This window comes from Anguilla rostrata, chromosome 9 (genome assembly GCF_018555375.3).
Source record: "Anguilla rostrata isolate EN2019 chromosome 9, ASM1855537v3, whole genome shotgun sequence".
Classification (NCBI taxonomy): domain Eukaryota; kingdom Metazoa; phylum Chordata; class Actinopteri; order Anguilliformes; family Anguillidae; genus Anguilla; species Anguilla rostrata.
In genome coordinates, this window is record NC_057941.1 from 42648589 (window position 1) to 42670788 (window position 22200).

The window sequence follows — 22200 nt, forward strand, 5'->3', positions numbered from 1 at the left end:
GCTCGGCTGAGGCGGGCCGCTCCGCTGGCCGGCTGGCCGTTTGATGTTCGCTGACGCTGACGCTGGGGAAGCGAGCGGATCGGGACGTCTGCCGCGGGACGCTGATTCCATTAGGCGCGCAGGCCTTTGATGGCTGCCTTCCCTGCTATTTTGGGACGATGTTCTGACTGAGGCCAGACCCCCCGGTTTGATATTCATGAGCTGCAGCATTTATCGGCACTCCGAACAGTTTTTAGGGGTTTTTTTTGGGGGGGGGGGGGCAGGTTTGCTAGCCGAGCGCCATTAAGCGCTCTCCGGTTTTCGCGTGCCGTCGCGCATTCAGGAGAAGAATCCGCCATCCGCGTCCCGGGGTGCGAACGCCCCCGCCGCGCGCGGCTCCCTCTGCGCGCGGAACGCGCCGCGGCGCATCTGGGGGCCCGCCTGCGCGCTTTGGCAGGCGGAGCTTATCCGAGGGCTTCTCGGGAGGGCCAGATGTTCCTCTCGGCTTACGGCTGCCGAATGTTTGCCCGTCGGGGCGCGGCGGGGACCGTGTTTGCCCGTCCTCTCAGAACCCGGCCTGGATTGGAGCAGGCCGAGGCGTCCTGCCGGGGAGAGGGGGACGGGGGGGGGGGGGGTGGGATGAGGGGGCTGGGGTTGAGTGAGCCATCTCCACAAGCGGGAGTGGAGCCAGCCAGAAACATAACCCCTCTAATTCCCCCCAGTGACTCTCCCGTCAGTCACCCTTTGGAAGGGGGCGTTCTCCTTCCGTGAGCTTGTTTTGATGCGTCTGTCCCGGACCGCCCTGTTGCGGACGGCCGCTGCTGACGTTCAGACGCTTCCTGCTGGCGGCGGCATTGGAAGCGGGGGGGAAAACGGTCGGTGGAGGGGGTATGCTGTGGCGCGTGTTGGCCATAAGCTACGTAACCTGCTCCAATCGACAAGCTTTAGCTTCATCGGGAGGGCGGGTTTGTGTCCTTTGTTATAGTAACAAGAATGTGGACTCACCTGCTACATTAGGCTTTAAATGAACTCAAAAATGCGTTGAGCTGCCTGCTGGTCTGACCCCTCCTAACATGGCCGCCCTGACCCCTCAGCGCTGGGGCCCTTATGAACAGGCTCAGGCTGCTCAGGGGCACGGCGAATACTGAGAAAAGAGGAGCCGTTTCGCTGGGCTGACGCACACGTGGTGCGGAGCCTTGGGGGAGGGGGAGAGGGGGAGAGGGGGGGAGGTCGTGCGGACCTGGGCGGGCTTGCAGAGTGCTGGGAGGTAACCAGAGGTAGGCCCAACACCTGGGGAGGGGAGGGGCCGCATTCCGCTCGCAGCGCAGGCGGTGCCCGGGGATTCGGCTGCAGACGGAGCAGATCCTAATCGCGCACTCAAAAAAGCGGCTTCTAATTGCGCCATCCATTTGTCACCGGAACGTCCAATTTGGAATAAGAGATTGTGCGTGCGCGCGCGTGCGTGTGTGTATGCCTGTGTATATGTGTGTGTGAGAGATAACGACAGAGAGAGAGAGACAGAGAGAGACAGAGACGGAGAGAGAGTCTCTATGTGGGGGGGATAATACTGATGGACGCACCTGTTCATGAATTAAATCAACCCTTTTCCTCCCCTTCCCCCCCCCCCCCCACCCCCCAACCAGAATAATGGCTTTGTGCATTAGCACTGAGCTCTTAACGTGTTTATCGCAACAAAGAGCTCGCGCAAAAAACGCTGTATTTATGACGGGCTGTGGCGGGGGGGGGGGGGGGGTGGGGGGGCGGGGCTGGCGTTTTTCTGTCTTTTTTCGCGGCGTCGAGCCGTTCCCCGCATCCCCGGTTCCTCCGCGCGCCCCCGTCCCGCGACGCGATTTTCGGAGGTTTTAGCAGAATTTATTTTCTGCATTGTCGTAATTCCTGGCGGCAGCAGCCGCAGAAAGTAATCTCTCTCTCCATCCCCCTCGGCGGGAGCGCTCCGCGGCGACGTGAAATATTAGGGCTTACGGAACGCAACCGCGCTCGCCTTTCAGCGGATTGCGACTTCCTGGTGATTTATCGCCCGGGCAACACCAATCTGAATTGTCAGGTTAAAGCGATTGCTTCTCCTCCTCTGCCGTGGCGTGGACGCCGGTGGGTGTCGATATCCATCTGCATCTGTTTTTTTGTCTCCCTCGTCAAAAATGCGCGCCCTCTCGTTCTCGAAAGGAGGCCCGCGTCTTTACCCGCGTACGCCGCCGCCGCCGCCGCGCGGGTTCGCGATTGGTTCGCTCGGGGATTATTTGCGGGATCTGAAATTGGGCCGCTCGGAAGGAACGATGTGATTAACATTCGCTCACCCCCTCCCTCGAAATTTGAAAATAACTGATTTTTTTTTTTTTTGATTCATTGAGATTTGTGTTCCCCATTTTGGGCTCTCTGAGGGGAGAGAGCTGCTCTCTCAGTGCCCCGGGGCACCCCTGGCTCCTGCCCTCCTGATTACCATTTGTCGCCCCGTAAATTATATTCCAATCCCCTTAAAGAGGCGGTAGGTGTTCCAAGTCAACTTTGGAGGGGGCGGCACAGGCAGTTAGGACAGCTGAGGGGCGGAGCCTCGCCGCGCGCCCTGTCAGACGTTTATGGGTAAATATTTAAGGTTGCGCCGCAGAAGTATTTAGAGATTTACTGCTGCCGCTGTATTTTATATTTTGTTGCATTGCCGTGTCGGATATAAAGGACGGGCACAGGGCGTTTTGAGCCTCGGCTGCCGATGAGAATGCAGGAGCGCGCTCAGTAGGTCTCTCAGCCAGGCAGGTCCAGCCCTTCCTGCCATCGGTGGAGATGGACACAATGAAATAAATAAGTGTTGGCACCCTTGGTCCAGGGTTGGCCTGTCAAAGAGCACATTCTTATGAGGTGAAAACATGTCTGTCCGGTGACACTTGCGGGGCCTGGAATTGGTATTCCTGTCAAGGCGCTGTTCTGTTGACTCTCCTGGCTTCGTAACCGATCCCACACACACACAAACACACATACACTCTGTCTCACTCTATCTCTCCCTCTCTCTCTCTCTCTCTCTCTCTCTCTCTCTCTCTCTCTCCTCTCCCTCCTCTCCCCCTCTCTCTCTCTCTCCCTCTCCCTCTCCCTCTCTCTCTCTCTCTCTCACACACACTTCCACACCTCTCTCTTAGCTGCCACAGTCAGTCAATTACAGAACTGAATTCTGGGTGGCCAGCTGAAGCTGCCTGGGAGGGGGGTATTGCCAGAGGCCGCCCCCAACCACCCCCCCCCCCACCACCCCCCACCCCCGACCCCCCCCCCCTTCTGCTGTCCGCTCACTCTGGAATCGGTGTTACTAATGATGTAGCCGCAGGCAAGATCAGGCCAGGACACAAGTTAATTTATAGACACGCAGCACCTTCATGTGTCCCATCTCAGAGAGAGCGTGTCCGGGCAACCTCTGTCAGGAGATGGGGGAAGCGGCACGCTGCGTTTTAGGGCCGGGGTTGGCGATAAAAAAATAAAAATAAATAAATAAAAAGAAAAAACATCCGTGAGGAAGGAGGGCCTGGTGAAAGATGAGAAGAAAGACGCTCTGCGGGGACTTTCTGCGTCTGTCGGGCCCCGCGCGCGTCCAGGAGACTCTGGGCTTAATTGTGCAAAAGCGATCTGTCAGCGTTTCGGCTGAGCGACGTCTTGACACAATGTTTCCCAGTGCCTTTTTTTTTTTTTTTAAAAGAATAATTTTTTTTCATATAAAGTTGTCTGTTTTTCACTCACCTTTAATTAAAAAAGTGTCACCGACTCATTAGATATTTCTCTTTTGGTGTTTTATCTCTTTTGGGATTAATTTCACAGATACCCGCCACCAGCACCCCCTCCCCAGCCCCCCCCACCCCGAAGTTAAACCAGCAAAGATGTAATTCTCTCCTCTTCTGCTCTACAACAAAGCAATTTCCTCATTTGACAGGTTTATTTCTGACACCTTTTGTGTCGTGTATTTGGATACGGTGCCCCTTCCCGCCCCCCCCCCCCCCACCCCCCTCGCTCTCGCACACTCACTCCAACTCCTTTGTTTAAAAATAACATTCCTGATAGACGAGGGTTTCTATGGCGAAATGTCACGGCTAAAGCACCCGCTTCGGAACTGCTGCAGTCATCCCGTTCTTTTTTCTTTTTTTTCTTTTCGGGGACATTCTGAGCGGCGGCTCCCGCCGGCCCGTGAGCCCCCCCCCCCCCCCCTCCGACAGGAGAACCGAACGGCGTGCGGCGGAAACCCCCCCCCGGCCGCTTTTTATTTGTAGCGGATTCACGGCGCGGCGAAGGGCGGGATTGATGCGAAACGCGGCCGGCCGGTCGCAGCCGCCGCCGCCGCGGCGAGCTTGCTGAGCAGGGAGTTTGAGAACGGCTCGATTTGAATCCCGGGGAAGGCCCATTCTTCTCCTTTTTCAGGGGAGAGAAGAATTGAACGGCAGTGTAAACAGAAAGTCATTCCGTCCCCGGGTGCTGCGTTCTCTGCGTTCTGCTGAGGGGGTGGGGGGGGACGGAAGTGCCGGCCCGCATAGAAATCGGCGACGCAGGTTTTTCCTCTGCGATAATAGACCCCGGTAACCGTGGTGTAAACATGGAATTAAATCGCGGCGGTGCGTTGTGCTGACGGGCTCCTCGCGCGACGTACGCGGCGCTGATAACGCAGAGCTGCGCGGCCTGCCGGCCTGAGGTTTTTTTTTTTTTCTCGCATTGTTTGGAGCAAAGCGGCTGAAACCGAACGGTAGGAATCTGAATGGTTTTGCCTCGACGCGTTTCGATCCACGGGTTTTTCTACGCTATATGGAAAACGGACCCCCCCCCCGCATCCCAAAAACCTGAATTGCAGCATATTTTACAGGTCATTTTTCCATAGGGCGGGGGTCACTTTTCTATACGAGGGGGGTAGTTTTTCTATATAGAAAAGTGATCTTCGGGTCAGTTTTTCATGGGGTCGGATTTCTGCGTGACACCTGCCCTACCGCTCTGCCTCGTACACGTAGACTCCGCGGGGCCTTTCATCTTTTAGGGGCGACATAGCTCAGGAGGTAAGAGCGGTCGTCTGGCAGTCGGAGGGTTGCCGGTTCGATCCCCCGTCCTGGGCGTGTCGAAGTGTCCCTGAGCAAGACACCTAACCCCTAACTGCTCTGGTGAATGCGAGGCATCAGTTGTAAAGCGCTTTGGATAAAAGCGCTATATAGATGCAGCCCATTTACCGTTTACCATCTGACACCGCGGGAAGGCCCAGGAAATGTTGGCGGCTCTTTTTTCCGCCATAAACATTTTGGAGATTAGGTGGCGGCAGGGGAAACGGCGGGGTCCAGTCGGCGCCTCCGAACGCCTCGAGCCGTCGGCGGCAGAGCGATGGCGGTCGGCCCGCCTTCGCCGCGGGTCAGCGTCGCCGCTTCCCTCCCCTCCTCCTTACCCTTGTCCTCCGAGTGCCACCCTTCAAACGCTATCCCTCGTTTGCCCGAAGAGAAATTCTTCGAGGTTCACTTTCGTCTGGTCGTGTATGTCCCCCCCCCCCCCCCCCCCCCCAACCACTACCTTTTTTATTCTGCTTGGGAGAATTCATGTCTTTTTTTTTTTTCTCTCTCTCTCTTTTCACTGAATGGCGTGTGATTAAGTGGATGTTCTGTAAGAATCTTGTCCTTTTTTTCCCCGGCCCATATGTCCTTATTTCTCTTGTCAGAGATATCCACGGTCGGGCTCTTCCTTCTCTTCCTCGTCCTTATCTGCTGCTCGGAGCGCGCTTCTCTAATCTCTCGCTCTCTCTCGCTCTCTCTCGCTCTCTCTCCCTCTCTCTCCCTCTCCCTCCCTCTCCCCCTCTCCCTCCTCCCCTCTCTCTCTCTCTCTCTCCCCCCCTCTCTCTCCTCTCTCTCTCTCTCTCTCCTCTCTCTCTCTCTCTCCCCCTCTCCCCCTCTCCCTCTCTCTCTCTCTCCCCCCCTCTCCCTCTCCCTCTCTCTCTCTCTGTTGTGGGAGGGGCGCGTCCAGGTCGAAGAACATATCGCTTATTATTAGGAGCTTGCCCCCCCCCCCCCTTGTCCTGCCGCTGCCGGGCCCTGCTCGGTCTGCAGTTTGTGATGTCCGCGTGTTTATTAACCTTTCCGCGCGGTGCGGCGGCGCGGGGCGGGCGGCGGGCGGCGGGCATTACCATAGCCTGACCTTTGGCGCTGCTCTCCGCGGCTCTCTGACATTCACAGGCGCGCCGCGGCCGCCCGCGGGTGACTCCCGCCGACGGGAAAGGACCCGGGCCGCTGGGTCCCCGGGCGGCCCTGCCTGCCTGCCTGCGGAATGGGTAATGGCGGCTGCTTAACCCCCCCACCCCCCGCACCCGCGCCCCCGCGCCCCCATCAGGGCCGATGGGCTGCTCCTGAACCTTTCACACTAGTGCATAAGGAGACTGTTAAAAAGACATGCTGGAAGCCCCTGTCTTCTGCGCTGCTTTTCAGATGGCGGCTTCACGCGCACACACACGCACGCGCGCACATGTACACATACATACACAGACACACACCCGCACATGTACACATACACACACACGACATATACATGCGCACACACACACGCGCACATGTACACATACACACACCCGCACATGTACACATACACACACACGGACATATACATGCGCACACACACACACGCGCACATGTACACATACACACACCCGCACATGTACACATACACACACACGGACATATACATGCGCACACACACACACGCGCACATGTACACATACACACACCCGCACATGTACACATACACACACACGGACATATACATGCGCACACACACACACGCGCACATGTACACATACACACACACGGACACGCACACGTACACACACACGCGCACATGTACACATACACACACACGCACACATGTACACATACACACACACGGACACACACGCGCAAATGTACACACACATACATGCACACACAGACACACACAGTTTTCCATCCTTGTTAGCCATTTGATGTTGTTCACTGCCTTGTTTTAAAATAACACACACCAACTGTGCGTGCGTGCGTGCGTGTGCATGTGTGTGTGTGCGCGCGTTTGTAAATTCCTCCCCTACATCAGGCCGGGCCAGCTCCCAAGCCTCATTGAAATATAAAATATTGGGCCTATTAAAGTTAATGCTTCATGACATATTAAATCAGGGACAGGAATTGTTACCATATGGCGCTCGCGCTGTAATGCGGGCTGGCCGCGTTTGTGCAGAGGCAGTCATGGAGCTGCAGCTGAAATCCTTGGATACAATCGCTACAGTATGAGCCAACCACCCGCCCCCCCCCCCCCCCCCCACCCCACCCCCCCCCTCCCTCGGTCCCCACAGGTGCAGAGCACTTAGGTATTTATGTAACCCACGGCTTCATTAACGCTTGTTTTCCTCACTCTGAGGATTAAATGAGCTGTCAACCTGACCTTTTGAGGTTTTAAGTGAGTTCATTTCTACACCGCTGACAAGGAGCACAGCTTCCAGCCGGTCACCAGAGGTGCACCGCGGTGCCAAGGTTACTTTGTGGTAATTGCCTCTCATCCCCGCATTTGTCTGCCTCCGCCAGCTTGGGTTTTTGGGCGTCATGCAGTGGGGGGGGGGGGGCGGGGGCTGGGGGGGAGAGGGGGAGGGAGAGGGGGAGGGGGAGGGGGGGTGACTTAAATTGACGAACTGTGTCGACTTAATCCATTCACCAGCGCACACGTTCACATTAAAGGACACAGCATGCTAATTGCGAACTGTTTTCCTCTAATTTTCTGTGTGGGTGTGTGTGTTCCAACCTGCAAGTGTGTGTGTGTGTGTGTGTGTGTGTATGGAATTTTCTAAATGTCAGAAAAACAAAAAAAAAAATTAATTGGGAGGAAACCTTCCTCCTTGTTAGTCTTGCTTTGAGGCTGAATGAAATCTCAGGCCAAAGTTAATTTGCACGAGAAACTTGTTTTCATTCTCGGCGAATGTGTCGACTCACGTCGTTTAAAAAAAAAAAATCAAAATAAAGCAAAACAAAAGCAACTTTTAAAAAATATTTTACAAGTCTGTACTGTCTGTACATCCACTACTTTGAAATTGACAACAAAAAAGAATGTGTTTGAATAAGCTTGTGCTGGCCGCCGGTATTGAATTTACAGTGTGGTGCGATGTCTGCCCCGGAATGATCAGGAGGGGCGGCTCACAGGGCCCTGCGTGTGAATGTTTGTCTGGTGGGCTCGCAGAGAGGTGTCCCTCCGTCAGGCCTGCCTCCCCCCCTGCCCGTACACCCCTCTGCGATGCCCGAACGCTCACCCCCCCCCCCGCCCTGCCCGTACACCCCTCTGCGATGCCCGAGCGCTCACCCCCCCGTCTCTCCGTTGTGTGTCTCTTTCAGAGTGACGAGGAGCAGATGCCCCATGTTGCATTAGTGCCTGTGTGAAATGCTGGCCTGTCTGCCAGGACCAGGTGACCTGTCCTTCCAGCTTCTCTCCCACACGCAGATGAACACTGGACTTCAGAAATGTAAGTGCTCGCCCCCGCACCCCCAATCCCACCCCCACCCCCCCCCTTCCACCGCCCCCCCCACATCCTCCCCACCCGCCTCAGTCTCAAACAGCCTTCTGCTAAAAATCCAGGCCTGCCAAAGAATTAACCCCAATAATACAGATCCCCTCCTCGAGGAGTCGCAGAAGGGGAGACGTGCCTTTTAATAAACCTCCGTGGAGCGCTCCTCCTCCCTGAAGGGGCTGGCTACACAGGGGAGCGTTCCCATGGCGATGAGGAGGAGTCACCTCCTCAGGATTAAATGAGTCTCATAAAGGTTCCACTCAGCAGTCGCCCTGCGAGCACAGTGCTGAGTGGTTGGGTCACAGGTGGAGGGTTTATATAGATAGTGGGATATTGTATGTTGTGTATAGTGTATTTTTCTCTTGGCTCCGCCCACCACCCAATGCAGCACCTCCCCTTTCCTCCTCCGTGGTGTTGCTGTCTTACTTCAGATGAGGACCTGCGGTACACAGGGCTGTTTGCCCGTTGGGAAAAAAACGAACAGAATGAGGCATCTCCTGACATCCATGGACAGCTCTGAAATTTACGCTGTCGATTGGCTTTATGGATTCCCCTGCGCTGGGAAGGCGACTCTTCTGATAGCTCTCCTTCCGTTATTTTATTTAATATTTTTGTGTCCCTCCCCCACTCAAAGGTAGCAGAAAAGCTCATTGACGAATTCCCCCATGTGGATGAATTTTTAAATGGAGCCCGACCTACTTATCTTTTTTTATTCATTTAATATGGCCTCTCTGTGGCTCGTCAGTCGTCAGTAACTTCAGCATCGCGGTAATCCGTCCACCGCTGGGAGTCCGTAGCGTAAAGCAAGTTTGTCTTGTATCCTCGTCGTGACAACCCAAATTCTGAAACCCCCCTGTCCGGACTGCTCTGGCAGACTTTTATAGCCTGTGACAGGTACAGTGATGTGAACCCCCCCCCCCCCACACCCAACCACTAGTCCCGCCCACTATCCCCCATTTTCTTTTTGCTTTTTATTCTGTGACCTTTTAAACCATAACGTATGCTTTGTTTTGTATTCCTCTCCCCTTTTCCCGTGCGTGCTGGTTTGGATTGAGCCCGTGCAATGCGTGTAACCTCGGGGGGAAATCGCCTGGCGTTTTTCTGTAAGCGAGTCATTTCCTCCCGTCTGCAGCAGTCCTCTCCGTCTGATCTGAAGGCACGCGGGGGGAGCGAGCCGCGGTTCTGCTTTCGGACGACGGGATTCACGGGCATTTTAGAGAAACGGTTCCCTCCCCCCCCCCGTCACCCGCCCCTCCGTTCCGTCGTCCCTGCCGAGCGAGCGTTCTACCGGATGTGCCCCCCCCCGAGATGCCGGAACTTTCTCTTTAAAACAAGCCTCTTCCCGCCGGTTCGAAACGCATTTCCCACGCGGAGCGCGGATCGCGCATCTCTCTGAATAAGCGATTTCAGCGCAACCTTTTTCAGGGGTTTCTCGTCCCTGGAACCGGGAGCGGCTTTTATTTGTCTCGAGGCTCGAATCGGATTCCCGCGGGGGGGAGAGGGGGTGGCTGCGCGGAAATTAGAGTCTGGAAAAAGCGTTCCAGGTGCGTAATGAAAAATCGCGTCGAAATCCATCGCCCGGATTTAGATGCGAAAGATATGAAGGATTTCAGGGGCCGTGCGCGTTTTTTTTTCTTTTTTTCTTTTTTAAATCCAGTTGCCACGCTCACGAGGTATGACGTGCGCCGCGCTGGCGGGCGCAGGTTACCGAGGGGCCAGGGACGCTCAGACATTCAGGGCACTTCGCAGCCCCCCTGTCGCCGGGGCCCCCCGAAGCGGCCCGGGCGGCCTGCATCAGAATTTCGACTCCATAATTGCTCCTCATCTCGGGACCGTGGCGATCCGCAGCCCATCTGTCTCTGGGCTATCAATACATGGCGCAAAATGAATTGCTTCTCTGGGGCGCGATTTGTCACAATGACTGAAATCTAATTTGACAGCCAAGCCTTTGGAGATGCATGCGGCAGACTTTTTTTTCTTTTCTTTTTTTTTCTTCTTTATTTATTTATTTATTTATTTTTTTATTTTTTATTTTTTTGGGGCGTGGGGGCAGAATGAGAGAAGCTGGCCGCAGAAGACGCCACAAGTCTGAAGGTCGACGATCTGTTCCCCCCCGCGAAACGTACGCGTGTTTTTTTTTGGAGCTCGGGGACAAAACGTGCCCTTTTGACCTGACCCGGCGTTGGCCTCTCTTGTCACCTCTCCAGTTTTTCAATCGTCTCAGCTCACACCTGTCTGTTAAAAAGCATTCTTAGACTACTGTGAATAATTGAAATCTATACGGCACTTTTTGTTCTTCTTTTGTTTTGTTTCGTTTTGTTTTGTTTTGAAGTGGACGTGGGGGGGGTTGCCCTTTCCAGCACGGGGGACAGTGGACTGATGGCTTTCCCATTAAAATTAATGAGAGAGAACTGATGCAAGTCAGTTGGCTGGAAGGAAAGCGGGTGAAGGTAAGGGCCATCTGTATAGCCCTGTGCCCTGCGGAGCCTGCCTGTCGTAGCACTGGAGGAAACTGAAGCAAATGTCATCTGGAAGAAAGAGAGAAAAACAATATTGGCGACGGCGGCGGTGGGGGGGGGGGGCTTATTTTCCGTCCTGCCAGACAGAAAGAGACGTGAATACAGAACGGCAGCTTAACCCCCCCCACCCCCCCCAGCCCCAGCCCCAGCAACGGCGACGGCCTTTCGCTTTGATTATATCCCATAATCCTTTTGTCGGGGAACACTGGGGCTTTAATTCGGGCCCTAAACTGCTGAGATGACACCTCAGCCGGCACGATCCGGCTCGCGCACTTCACAATTAATCCCTTCTAATGGGAGAAGAGCGGGCCTTTTGTTCTCCCGCTGATTAGAAAAAAAGAAAAAAGTGAGCGGGTGGGTGGGGGGGGGGGGTGGGGGGGGTAAGACGTGTTCTCTTCTCCGGGGGCTGTGATCCGTACCGGGGGTGGGGGGGGTTGAAAGGAGCGGAACCGGACTCTGGTAATCTCGCGGGGGGGGGGGGGAGTTGACTCTTGAGTGCCTTTACAGACGGGACGCTGGGCCGTCGGGGGGGGTCACGTCGCTTCGGGTGAGCGTGGAGATCAAGGGCAGAGCGCTCCTCCACAGCGCGCCCCCTCTCGACTCCCTCTGCCATTTTGGGAGGCGGTAATCTTTAGAAATTCAATCAGCAGAATACAGGGGGGGAGAGAGAGAGAGCACCGCGAGGTCCCGTCTATTTCAGTGTGCGTCGTATGCGCGCGGTTAGTGCAAACCTCTTTATTCAATAACACTATTTTTGGTCTTTGTTTCCCCCCTGCCTGCCCACTCCCTGCAATTTCTACATTTGCTGTGTGCATGTATGTCACCTGATCCACCACGGATTACTTTTTGGAATTTGGTAAAAAAAGAGAAAAAAAAGAAATTTAAAAAACATGAAAATAAGGAAGAACAGGCTCATTTATTGCCTTGAGTTCCTCCAATTAGAGAGTGCTGACTGGCCAGTAATCTCCCCGCGCGGCGCTCGGAGCGAGGTAATTAAGGATGTTTACCCATCATGCAGCTCTTCCATCGGGGAGCTGCTGTGGAGGTACCTGTCCCCATGAGATAACCCCCTTATCTGGATCGGCCCCCTCCTTAGCGCATGGGAGAGCTTTCAAAGCCCCCCCCCCCGCGCCCCCTCTGGGGGGGGGGCTCATCCAAGCGGCCGCTAACTTTTTATTAGCGCTCGGGCCGAGCAGCGTGCGCACGTCAAAGGGAGTCTTCCCTCGGCGTGTCTCTCCGCGGACGGCCGTCGGAGCCTCAAACCCGCCGCGTTTTAAGCGAACGGCATCCCTCCCTCCCCCCCAACCCCCCCCCCCCCTCCCTGCGCGGCCTGGCCTCGGCACGCCGCCGGTGAGTCACCGAGACTCCGGACGCCGCGTCGCATAAACGCGAGCCGCCGTCGTGCGTGGGCGCGTGGGAGCGAGTGAACGATGCGAAAGGACCCCTCGGCGCGCTGGAGAAACCGGTAATTCCGTAAGAATGGCCGTCCTCACGCCCCCGGCCCGCCCGCCAACCCGCCAACCCGCCCGTCCACCTCGTGCGTGATGCAAGGGCGATGCGCATTTCTCCCGTGCTTCGCCCTGGGGGGGAAAAAAAAACAAAAAAAAACATCAAATAAAAACGCCTTTTGGCTAATTGCTAATGCAGAGTGCCACTTGGCTTCATTAGCGCGCAATGGAGATGTGCTCCAGCCCCCCCCCCTCCCCCCCCCCCCCCTCCGACGGAGGCTTGATTAGCTGTGGCCACACTGCCGGCTGCACCGGGCCGGGCCGGCTCTAACAGCCCTATGTAAATGCATGCAAATGGCCCGGGAGGCCTCCGGGTTCGCCGGGCGGCATTGAAGTGCGGTCGGATGCGCGCGAGCCGACAGGAACTCTCCGAAAAGGGGGGGGGGGGGCGATGTTTTATTTAAAGAGTTCCTCGACGCGGAGAGACGGCCGTTCGGGCCGAGGTCGTATATAATTGCCTCCTAATTTGGAGTCGTCCCGCGCCTTTCCTCTTCGCATTCCGCGGAGGTGCTCCCGGGTCCCCTCGCCTTCGGGCCATTAAGTCGCCGCGGAAACGGTCGCTCGGCGCATGAGCGCCGGAGTTTCCGCGGGGGGAAAAAGGAGTGCGGCGCACGTCCGTGTCGCTAAGGGTCACGGCACGGCCGCGACCCGCGCTGGAAAAAAAGGAGGGCGGAGGGGGCGCGGGTTTTCGCGGGTTCGCGTCTCCTTACATCCGCGCGCGCGCCACAGATGAAAGCCACAGTGAGAAATGAAGCAGGGCTATCTGAAAGCACTGGGCCGACTGCTTGGCTCAGACCTTTTTCAGCCCAAATGCCAGTGCGCTAATGGGCCTCCCGTCAGCAAAAGCGGCAGTTAGTCAAAACAGACCCCCCCCCCCCCCCCCCCCCCCCCCACCCCCCCAGTCTTGCTGCCCATTGTTTCCTCGCTGCAAATAAAGACGGGATTAATTAGCGCGTTGGCAGAGCTCCTGCCACTCCGCCAAATCACAAATCCTGCCCTCATGGTTTTCTGCCACCCCCCCAACCCCCCATCCCCTTGCACTGTCCTGCCAGAGGCGGTTTTCAGTGCCGGCCGCGGTCAAAAAACTCCTCGGTCCGGGAGTGGGTCCCGCGCGTCCTCCTCGGTTAATCAGATCCGTAAACGCGGCGGTTTCTCTGGCGGGCGAGACGCGGGCGGCCCTTCTGGCCGGGGTGGCGGTCGGACACTTTGCGGCAGTTGCATCAGGCCCGCACTAGCGAGCGCTTGGGCGGGCTCCCAGCGATTAGAGATGCCACATGATGACATTCCTCTCCCCGGGAGCCCGGCTCCGTTGATAACGTGGAAAGAGGCTGACGAGTCGCCAGGGGGGTTGGGTGGGTGGGGTGGAGCACAAGGCACTCCTTTCTTTGTTTTGTCCAAGTGATTCAGCAGAATTTTTGTGTTTTTTTTTTGTTTTTTTTTTCCCCTTTAACATTTCTCGCTAACTTTGAGAGAGCCGCAGAAATAGCATTAGTCGTACGACTGTTACACATTTGAGACTTTATACCCTTTGGGCCCAGTAGCTTTTTTCTCCCATTTGAAATATCTGACCATCTCCTGCCCCCTCAGTCCCCCCCCCACCCCCACTCCCCTCACCAGTTCTTTTTTCCCCCCAAAAGCAATTGTTTTTGGAATGCTGAGACGGCCAATGTGAGGGAGGGGAGGCCGCTGCGAGCGAGCGAGCGATCGAGCTTCCGCTGCTCGGGTTACTGCTCCGCTCGTGTTTCCACTGATCTGCACCCGGGCGGCGGGAGGGGTCGCGGCAAGACATCGCTTTCCACGGCGTCGCCTTGCATTAACACAATCTCTCCTCTTCTCTCCCCCTCTCTCTCCCTCCCTCCCCCCCTCCCTCTCTCCCTCTCTCCCCGTTACTGTCTCTGTCTCTCAGGGGACACTACGCAGAAGATGAGATCCGCACAGTACCCTACCCCAGCGGAGTTGGATGCCTATGCTAAGAAGGTCGCCAACAGCCCACTGACTATAAAAATCTTCCCGAACAGCGTCAAGGTTCCCCAGCGGAACCACGTGCGCCGCACCGTGAACGGGCTGGACACCTCGGGCCAGCGCTACAGCCCCTACCCCCCGCAGGCCAGCTCCAAGGCCGGCCTGCTCGCCGTCGTCAAGGTCCCCGCCAAGGGCGTCCTCAAGGACTTCGACGGCAGCCGGGCGCGCCTGCTCCCGGAGATCGTCATGAACCCGTCCGCCGGGCCCTACGCCGCGGCGAGCACTTTAAACGTCCCCCAGACTGTCCCCCACCCCCAGGGGCTCCAGCGGCCCCAGGCCTTACCCCACCCGCACCCGCACCCGCACCCGCAGCAGCAGCAGCAGCAGCAGCAGCAGCAGCCGCCGCCCCCCCACCAGGGCATGCGACACCCTCCAGGCATGACCCAGCCCCCCGGGCTGCAGCAGCAACCCCCCCACCAGGGCCTGGCCAGGACCCAGCCTCTCCCCCACCCCCCCAGCCTGGCCCACCTGCCGCCCAACGTCCTGCTGCAGCAGCAGCAGCAGCAGCAGCAGCAGCAGCCGCCGCCGGGCCTGCTGGGGAACAGGAAGATGGCGGACGGAGACGTCCCGCCGAACGTTACCGTGTCTACCTCAACCATTCCGCTCTCCATGGCCGCCAGCCTGCACCAAAACCGGCCCAACCTGAGCAGGATCGTGCACCAGATCAACCAGTTCTGCCAGGCGGGGGCCCGAATCAGCACTACCTCTGTGTGCGAGGGGCAGATCGCCAACCCCAGCCCCATCAGCCGCAACCTGCTCATCAACGCCAGCTCCCGGGTGTCCATGCACCACCCGGCCCCCGGCCTCCTGCCTTCCTGCGCCCACGGGTGCCCCGGCGTCGCCGACCCGGCCGCCGTCGTCGCCCCGGGCCACGCCCCGCCGGGCGCCGTCCCGCACCCCAACATGATCGCCGTCAACCACATGCCCGTCTACCACGCCGACCTGAAGCAGCAGCAGCAGCAGCAGCAGCAGCAGATCCGCTCCTGGAACCAGCACCAACTCGCCCACCTGCAGCAGCAGATCTCGGAGGGGGGCCACCCCTGCAAGCACCCCCTGCGGGAGCCCCCGGGCGGGCCCGCCTTCCCCTGCAAGGGCGTGAGCTACCTGCCGGAGCTGTGCGTGGGCCAGCCCTACAGCCTGAAGCCCCCCGTGGACAAGCCCACGCCCTCACCGCCCGTCAACGGGATGCCGGGCGCCATGACCTACACCAACGGGCACTACTTTCAGCCGGTGTGGGGCAGCATCCTGCCCACGCCCAACAGTGACAGCTCGGGGTCTCAGGACCTGGCCATGCCATTCCACGGGGGCCCGTCGGGGCCCTCCATAGACTGCGCCCCAGGGACGCAGTACAGGGCCGGCGCCGGGTCCTCCGGCCAGACTAATCTGATGCAAACCATGGATTACTTGGGCGGGGACTTCCAGCCGCCCTGCTACCGAGATCAGAATCTGGGCATGGGGAAGATGCACAGGCCGCCCATGGGCAGAGTCCCAGAGCCGGGCGACACTAGAAATACTCAAATTCAGCACCCAGGGTACAGATAAGCTACGGCCTTGTCTACAACAGTCACGGATCTCTTTTAGTCTTAAAAAATTAAAGGAATTAAATTAATAAATTAAGTAAATGACTGCTAACTTAAAAAAAAAAAAAAAGAATATATTTAATAAGAAGCAGTGTTTTTGTTGTCAGATCTTCTTGCAAGTGATCAATTAGCCTTTTCAGAATAATGACTTTTCTAATCGCTGTCTTGTATCTTTCTTTAAAAAATTTCAGAATTGTTGTCATTCCCTCTGTAGTTTACCTGCCCATTTGTGTGCCTGGTTCTTTGCGTATTTTTGAATTGTATGTACTTTGTTGTCTTTCAGACCTTTTTTTTTTCATGTTTTTAAGAGCAATAGATTTACTCTGGAAATGAAGTAGTCCCTTATGGATGCAACAAAAAAAAAAGAAAAAAAAGGTCCAGTAAGAATGCTGGACTTGCCGGTCCAGTGCTGGGTGTTCTCTGCTTTCACCAGTTATACTAATTTGCTGATTTGCTGACTGTTTTGAAGTTTTCTCTCCGAACCATTGTGACGTTTAGATTTGAGAGAAGCTTAAGAACATTTTCCTCTCAAATCTCTTTAGAAAAGAAAGAAAAAACGAAACAAATTAAGCAGATCATATTCAAATGTATGTGTAAAAACGTCTGTAGACACTACTGAAACAGGAAAGGAAGTGACTATTGTGTGCATATGTACAAAGAGGCTGTTGAAAGTTTTTTTTTTTTTTTGTTCTTTTTCTTTTATGATTAATTTATGAAACGCGGGATTGTTTTGAATGAATCTCGTCAATGTCCAGGCTGGTTTCTCTTTATCTAATCAGGTGCTTTTGGATAATAGATATTTAGATCCCACCAGGAATGAACTTGTGAAGCCAACTTTCTCTCAAGCTGAAATCCTAGGAAGAATTCAGGGGAAAAAAAACTGCTAAGAGAGTAGTGCCATTTCCTTTTTTTAACCTTTTAGTTTGTAACAAATGAAAACTATTACTTGAATTGCAGAAATATATGGGGTTAGGTGTGTATGTTTCGGGAAAGCGGGACTGGGGCGGGGTGGGAGGTTGGTTTAGTTCAAAGCAACTAACCAGAGAGGCTAAGGCTGTTTTTTTCCATGTTACAGTCCAAAATGTGAACCAATTCAGTGGTTTGATTCAGAATTTTTCTTTTTTACATGAAACTAAGTCCTAGTTTGCTACTGCTGACCGAATGAAGTGTGTGCACGAAAAAAAGAGCCAATTGATCACTTGCAAGTTTTCTTGGAGGTAAGGAGAAAAAAAAAGACTTTAAAACTAGAGAAAAACAGCAAATGCATTGTTTATTTTATTGTACACTGGCTTAACTACTATACTACTGTAACTTTAAAAAAGTGTATGGATTGTGTATGAATGTTGCCTGTTGGTGTGGGTTTGAGTAATATTGTATGTGGGTGGTTCCCCTGGCAACACCCAAAAACCTGTTTTCCTCCTTCCCTGCAGCCCTTTAAAAAGCCTTAAGTATTTGGTCCTTGGACTTTTCCTTGAACACAAGCATGGTATAGACAATACAGAGAAGAGGATGAGAACGACAGTGACACAACTGAACCGAAAATGTTTTTTTTCGTTTTTTTTTTTTTTTTTAAACTGAAGTTATAGTTGAACAGAAAAAAAAACTGATTTAGAATTTCCTAAAATTATTTAAAAAAAGAAAAATATTTTAACGTAATTGCATTTTATAGCTATGTGTAGTACTGGGCTGTAACAAATGTCTTTTTCAAAAGTTTCAAAGCTTCAGGTTTGCAATACGTGACTATTTATTACTTGATTTGCTTGTTATTTAAATTGTTTTCTTTTATTTTCTTTTCTTATTTTTTATTTTTATTTTTATTTTTTACACTTTTCTTTACTATTGCTGCAAAAAGGAGTTGAATCCTTGAGCCTTTCCTTCTGAGTGTTAGACCGTGGCTGTGTGGCAGACAAGACGAGACAGGAGTGTGGGAGTTGTGCTACTTTTTGTAATATTGTAATAATAAAATAAAGTTCTAATTTATGCTTTGAAAAGGCTGTGCTGCATGGGTGTTATCTCCTAATCTGCCGCTCTGACACATCCCAGATCGCACACACCTCACACGAGCCTTTTTGACCCTCAGGGTAATGAGAGTGTGTTGGGTGGTGGGGGGGGTGGGGGGGGGGGAGGTGCACTATCCTTCTGTTAAAAACAGTGCTGTTGCTTGTCTGCCCATTTGAATTTACCAGCTGGCTGTAGGACTGGCATAGTCTCCCTGGCATTGTTTTGCCCTTTGGTTGTGAGCTTTGGAGCATGTTTGTTTGTTTTTATTTTCTCCTTTTTTTTGTTCTGTCTTTTCCTTTTTTCGAATGAAAATTTGTTACAGCCCGAGGACATAAAGAATGTTGGGTTCAGAGTGATTCTTGATAATTACGACTCAAAGTGCCTCCACTGGACTGAACGAGGAAACGCAGTTTTTCTGTGCGCGCGTGTGTGTACGGTTTAGCACGCACGCACAAACACCCAGTTGCACCGAAGGTGCAACGTCCACCGTGGGGGCCAATCCACCTAAAAGGACTGTTGCTGCATTCATTAATAGAATTCCTGGGATGTTACGGGTACAACAACAACAAAAAAAAGAAAGAGTAATACTTTGCGAGTTATAATCTCTGACGCTGAAACATATCAGTGGCAGGGGCAAAACTAACAACAGACAGCGGATGTTAAGGTTAATTTATAGCCCAAGTCCATGGGGTTCCAGGCTAAATTCTGAGCCAAGAGTGGCCTCGCTGGCAGATTCTCAATGACGCCTGTGTACCTAAGCACACACCCACCCCCCTCCTCTTGTCATTTGATGGCAACAGCCTCTTAGTAACTGAGCTGTTGTACATGAGGTATATTGGAGGTGTCGTTTAAAGGCATTGGCAGGTAATGACCAGCCTTGTTTTACCAATACCCACCTATTACATGAGAGTACATGGGAGGGGGGGGGGGGATAGTTTCTCCCCCTCCTTCATTTAATGATATTTTTCTTTCCTTCTGGTTCTCTCCTTTTTTTTCTGACCACATGTGTGTTGCACAAACATTCCCTGCTAACCTAACCAAAATAAAGCCTGACTTGAGTTTGTACACACTTTTTTTTATTCTTCCTGGCTCCTCCCCTTTTCTCTGCTTTGTTTTTTTTTTGTTTGTTTTTTTTTTTCTTCTGGGGACCTGAATGTTATAATATAAAAAATGATATTAATTTGAAAGTGATTGGTCGTATTTCCGTTTTTTTGCTTTTGCATTTGAAGGACAGAGATGAGTAATGCATTAAAACCTCGTGCTGAATGAAATTGTCAGTGTTTCGTCACAGGCTTTGATCCAAAATTACTGACGAATAGGGTAATGCATCTTGTCTTAATATTTTATCGCATTTCTTTAACGTCAGCCCCACCCCGCTCAGAAATGAATCATGCCAGTATCTTGTATGTTCTGTGGTACTTTTGTACCTTGTCCCACTTTTTAATCACTCTAGTTGTGTCTGCTGCTAAGGGATTGTCATGTTATATAATGTCTGGGGCACAGGACCATTTGTTTTTCTAAATATGGTGTGCTTGAAAACAGCCCACTGGCAAATGTTACAGACAGCTCACATTTTGTTAGGAAGTACCTCCCACCGAGTTGACTGTGGACCCGTCAATTGCATCACAATAGCAAGAGGGAACAGGAAGTAAACAACAAGGTGTATTTTTGGTGTTCTGTATTGTATTCAACCATAAGAAAGTAGCTGAGGAATTTCACCAGTAGAAGTAGCCAATTAGTGAGATCACGGTATTCACTCATGCACTTGGAGCAAAGTGATGTACATGTTTTTGGTGTTATCCAGTGCTTCATTCATCAATTGGACCAACTGGTTACACATCTACTTCACTTCAGCTCGGTTTCTTGGGTCTAAATTGGATGTAGGTCCTACCCCTTTAAAGAGTAGGTTTTTTTGGAATGTCAAAATTTTTAGTCCGTGTTCCAGAACTCCGACCAGTAGTGTTTGATACATCAGCATTAGAATGTTCAGTTAAGAACATTTCAATCACATATTTGTGATCTTACCCCTCAACGAGTCATACCTGATAACCCAGTAGTGGCTTTTCATTTTCTTTAGTTCCACGACTCATTGGGGCCCACTCAGAATTCAAACCCGCAACCTCCTGGGTACTGGACCATATTGTAGACCACTGACTGCCATCGCCATGTTCAGCTGCAATACGGGAGCCATGGAGACTGTTTCATAGTGCTTTCGGGTCCGAATGCAGGCATTGACAGAATAGATTAATTATTGCCAGGAGTGGAGGATGGTTGGGTGCCCCGTACTAGACAACAGATTTCTTATAACTGCCAGCTGTACACAGTGTACACTTGCCGTGTGCATTTATGTGTCTTCTTCATTTGGACGAAAACAAAATTTGTTAGCTTGTTAAATCACTCCAGGAATTTGTGCCATTTGGTCCCACTGAGAATTACATAGCACTGTTCCTTTGGTTTTTAAGTGAGTTCTCTTTGGGTCTTAAAACCGTAAATTTTTATTTACGAGTGAGGGAAACGAAAGGATACAGGGACTAGCACGTTTCCATTAAGAAAGCTGTCCTCCGTTTCTGACTGCGAGGGAGATCCACCTTGATAAATAGTTCAGCGGCTTGGTTGACAACAACAGCTGGGGTTCCTGAAGCAAGGAAAGATAAGTGCAAGGCAGTGAAAAGCAGAAAATGAAACAAGGGTGTTTTATTTCCAGGCGTTACCCGTGTGCCACATTTGCAGGCAGACAATGTGAGCTGTGTGAAATTACTGATCCAGCAAATCATTACAGTCAAACACTATAAATAATAGAAATGCTTAGTTGACATTCTGTAAAAGTGTTCTTCAAGCACAAAGCCTGTAGCAGTCTGATTATCAACTGTAAATATCCCCTAGTTCCCAACATCGCAGAGCATTAACTGTTGAGGATCTGATGCTGTTTTTACAACCCCCTTACGTTTTGCAACATTTCAAACAGGTCAGTTTAAGCAAGCATTAACAGTTTAAAAGGTGGCATACAAAAAAGTGAGACATATGCTGTCAATTTTCCTCCATGACGCTATTCATTTTTGACTAGCATACACAGGCCAAAATTGAGTTCCTCCCACAAAGGACACTCTCCATCTTTCTGTAAATAGGCATAATTTACGCACATTTTTGCGAACAACAGCTAGTATAATATTGCATGCCAGATAACTGAAATAATGGTGGAATAAAAATGAACGTCATGTTTTTTCGTTATCTAAAGTTAGGAACAAAGCATCTTGAAGTAAAATCAAATATGAGCCTGATAAAGACAGCGCCACAGCAGTGAATGGATCTTAATCTGTCTCTTTTTAATGTGCATGAATGTTTCCTCATATAATTATTCAGGTAATTCGTGCTCCGAAGCCTTTTCATTCCCGTAAATTCCTGCAAATTTTAACGAGGACATTTTTATCTCAGTCGGGGTCCCGGGAGCTGTAGTGCGGATGTGCACCTCGCGCCTGTGGCGATAATTCCATTTGCTTCTTGCTGAACTTTATTTGGTCTGTGAAATCTCGCCAAGATGAAGTGATGGGTTTTATGGCTGCTAGCAGGGTACTGTGATCCCGCTCCATCTCCGCCCAGACATAGGAAGGTGACCGTCAGCGGGATCAGAACTGCGATTACCCCGATAAAGCCCTCTGCGCTCCACGATTGCTGTGTAACGGCAGTGCCGAGCCGGACGACGGCTGATTACAGCCATTTTATCCAAACCATTCCAATCAAGTCTTGCCGGGCCGACGCAGTCACGCAGTGAGTGCGGCTTTGAATGTCTGGTTAGTGTGGGCAGGCTGAAATGGATCTGCGCTGTCTGAGGTACATGCAAATTGGGGCTATATAAAGAACGCGCAGCGGGGAAGCTGATGAACACCGATGTCAGTCCTGTCTGAGTAGCGCACCAGTGATCCATGTGCACTAAAGTGATGAAAGATATTGATGGTGAAACGGACTGTTAAGAAATGTGCTACATTAAGGTCATACTAAATCTTTCCTCGAGTTCAAACGGCATAGCTCGTAGTATTGTGTTGTAGTTAACAAAAATAATTAAACTT

At 52.6% G+C, this 22200-nt stretch overlaps 1 protein-coding gene across 7 annotated transcripts in view; it reads left to right on the forward strand.

Moving 5' to 3' along the window:
- fam222ba (family with sequence similarity 222 member Ba) overlaps positions 1 to 18126 on the forward strand; it is a 40706-nt gene extending 22580 nt beyond the window's left edge. For all 7 annotated transcript variants that reach the window (XM_064352264.1, XM_064352268.1, XM_064352267.1 and 4 more), the window contains exons 2-3: positions 8334 to 8461; positions 14440 to 18126. In XM_064352264.1, the coding sequence (XP_064208334.1) occupies positions 8380 to 8461; positions 14440 to 16097 (1740 nt within the window). In that variant the 5' untranslated portion in view covers positions 8334 to 8379 and the 3' untranslated portion in view covers positions 16098 to 18126. The remainder of the gene's footprint in view (positions 1 to 8333; positions 8462 to 14439) is intronic.
- The last annotated feature ends 4074 nt before the right edge of the window (positions 18127 to 22200 follow it).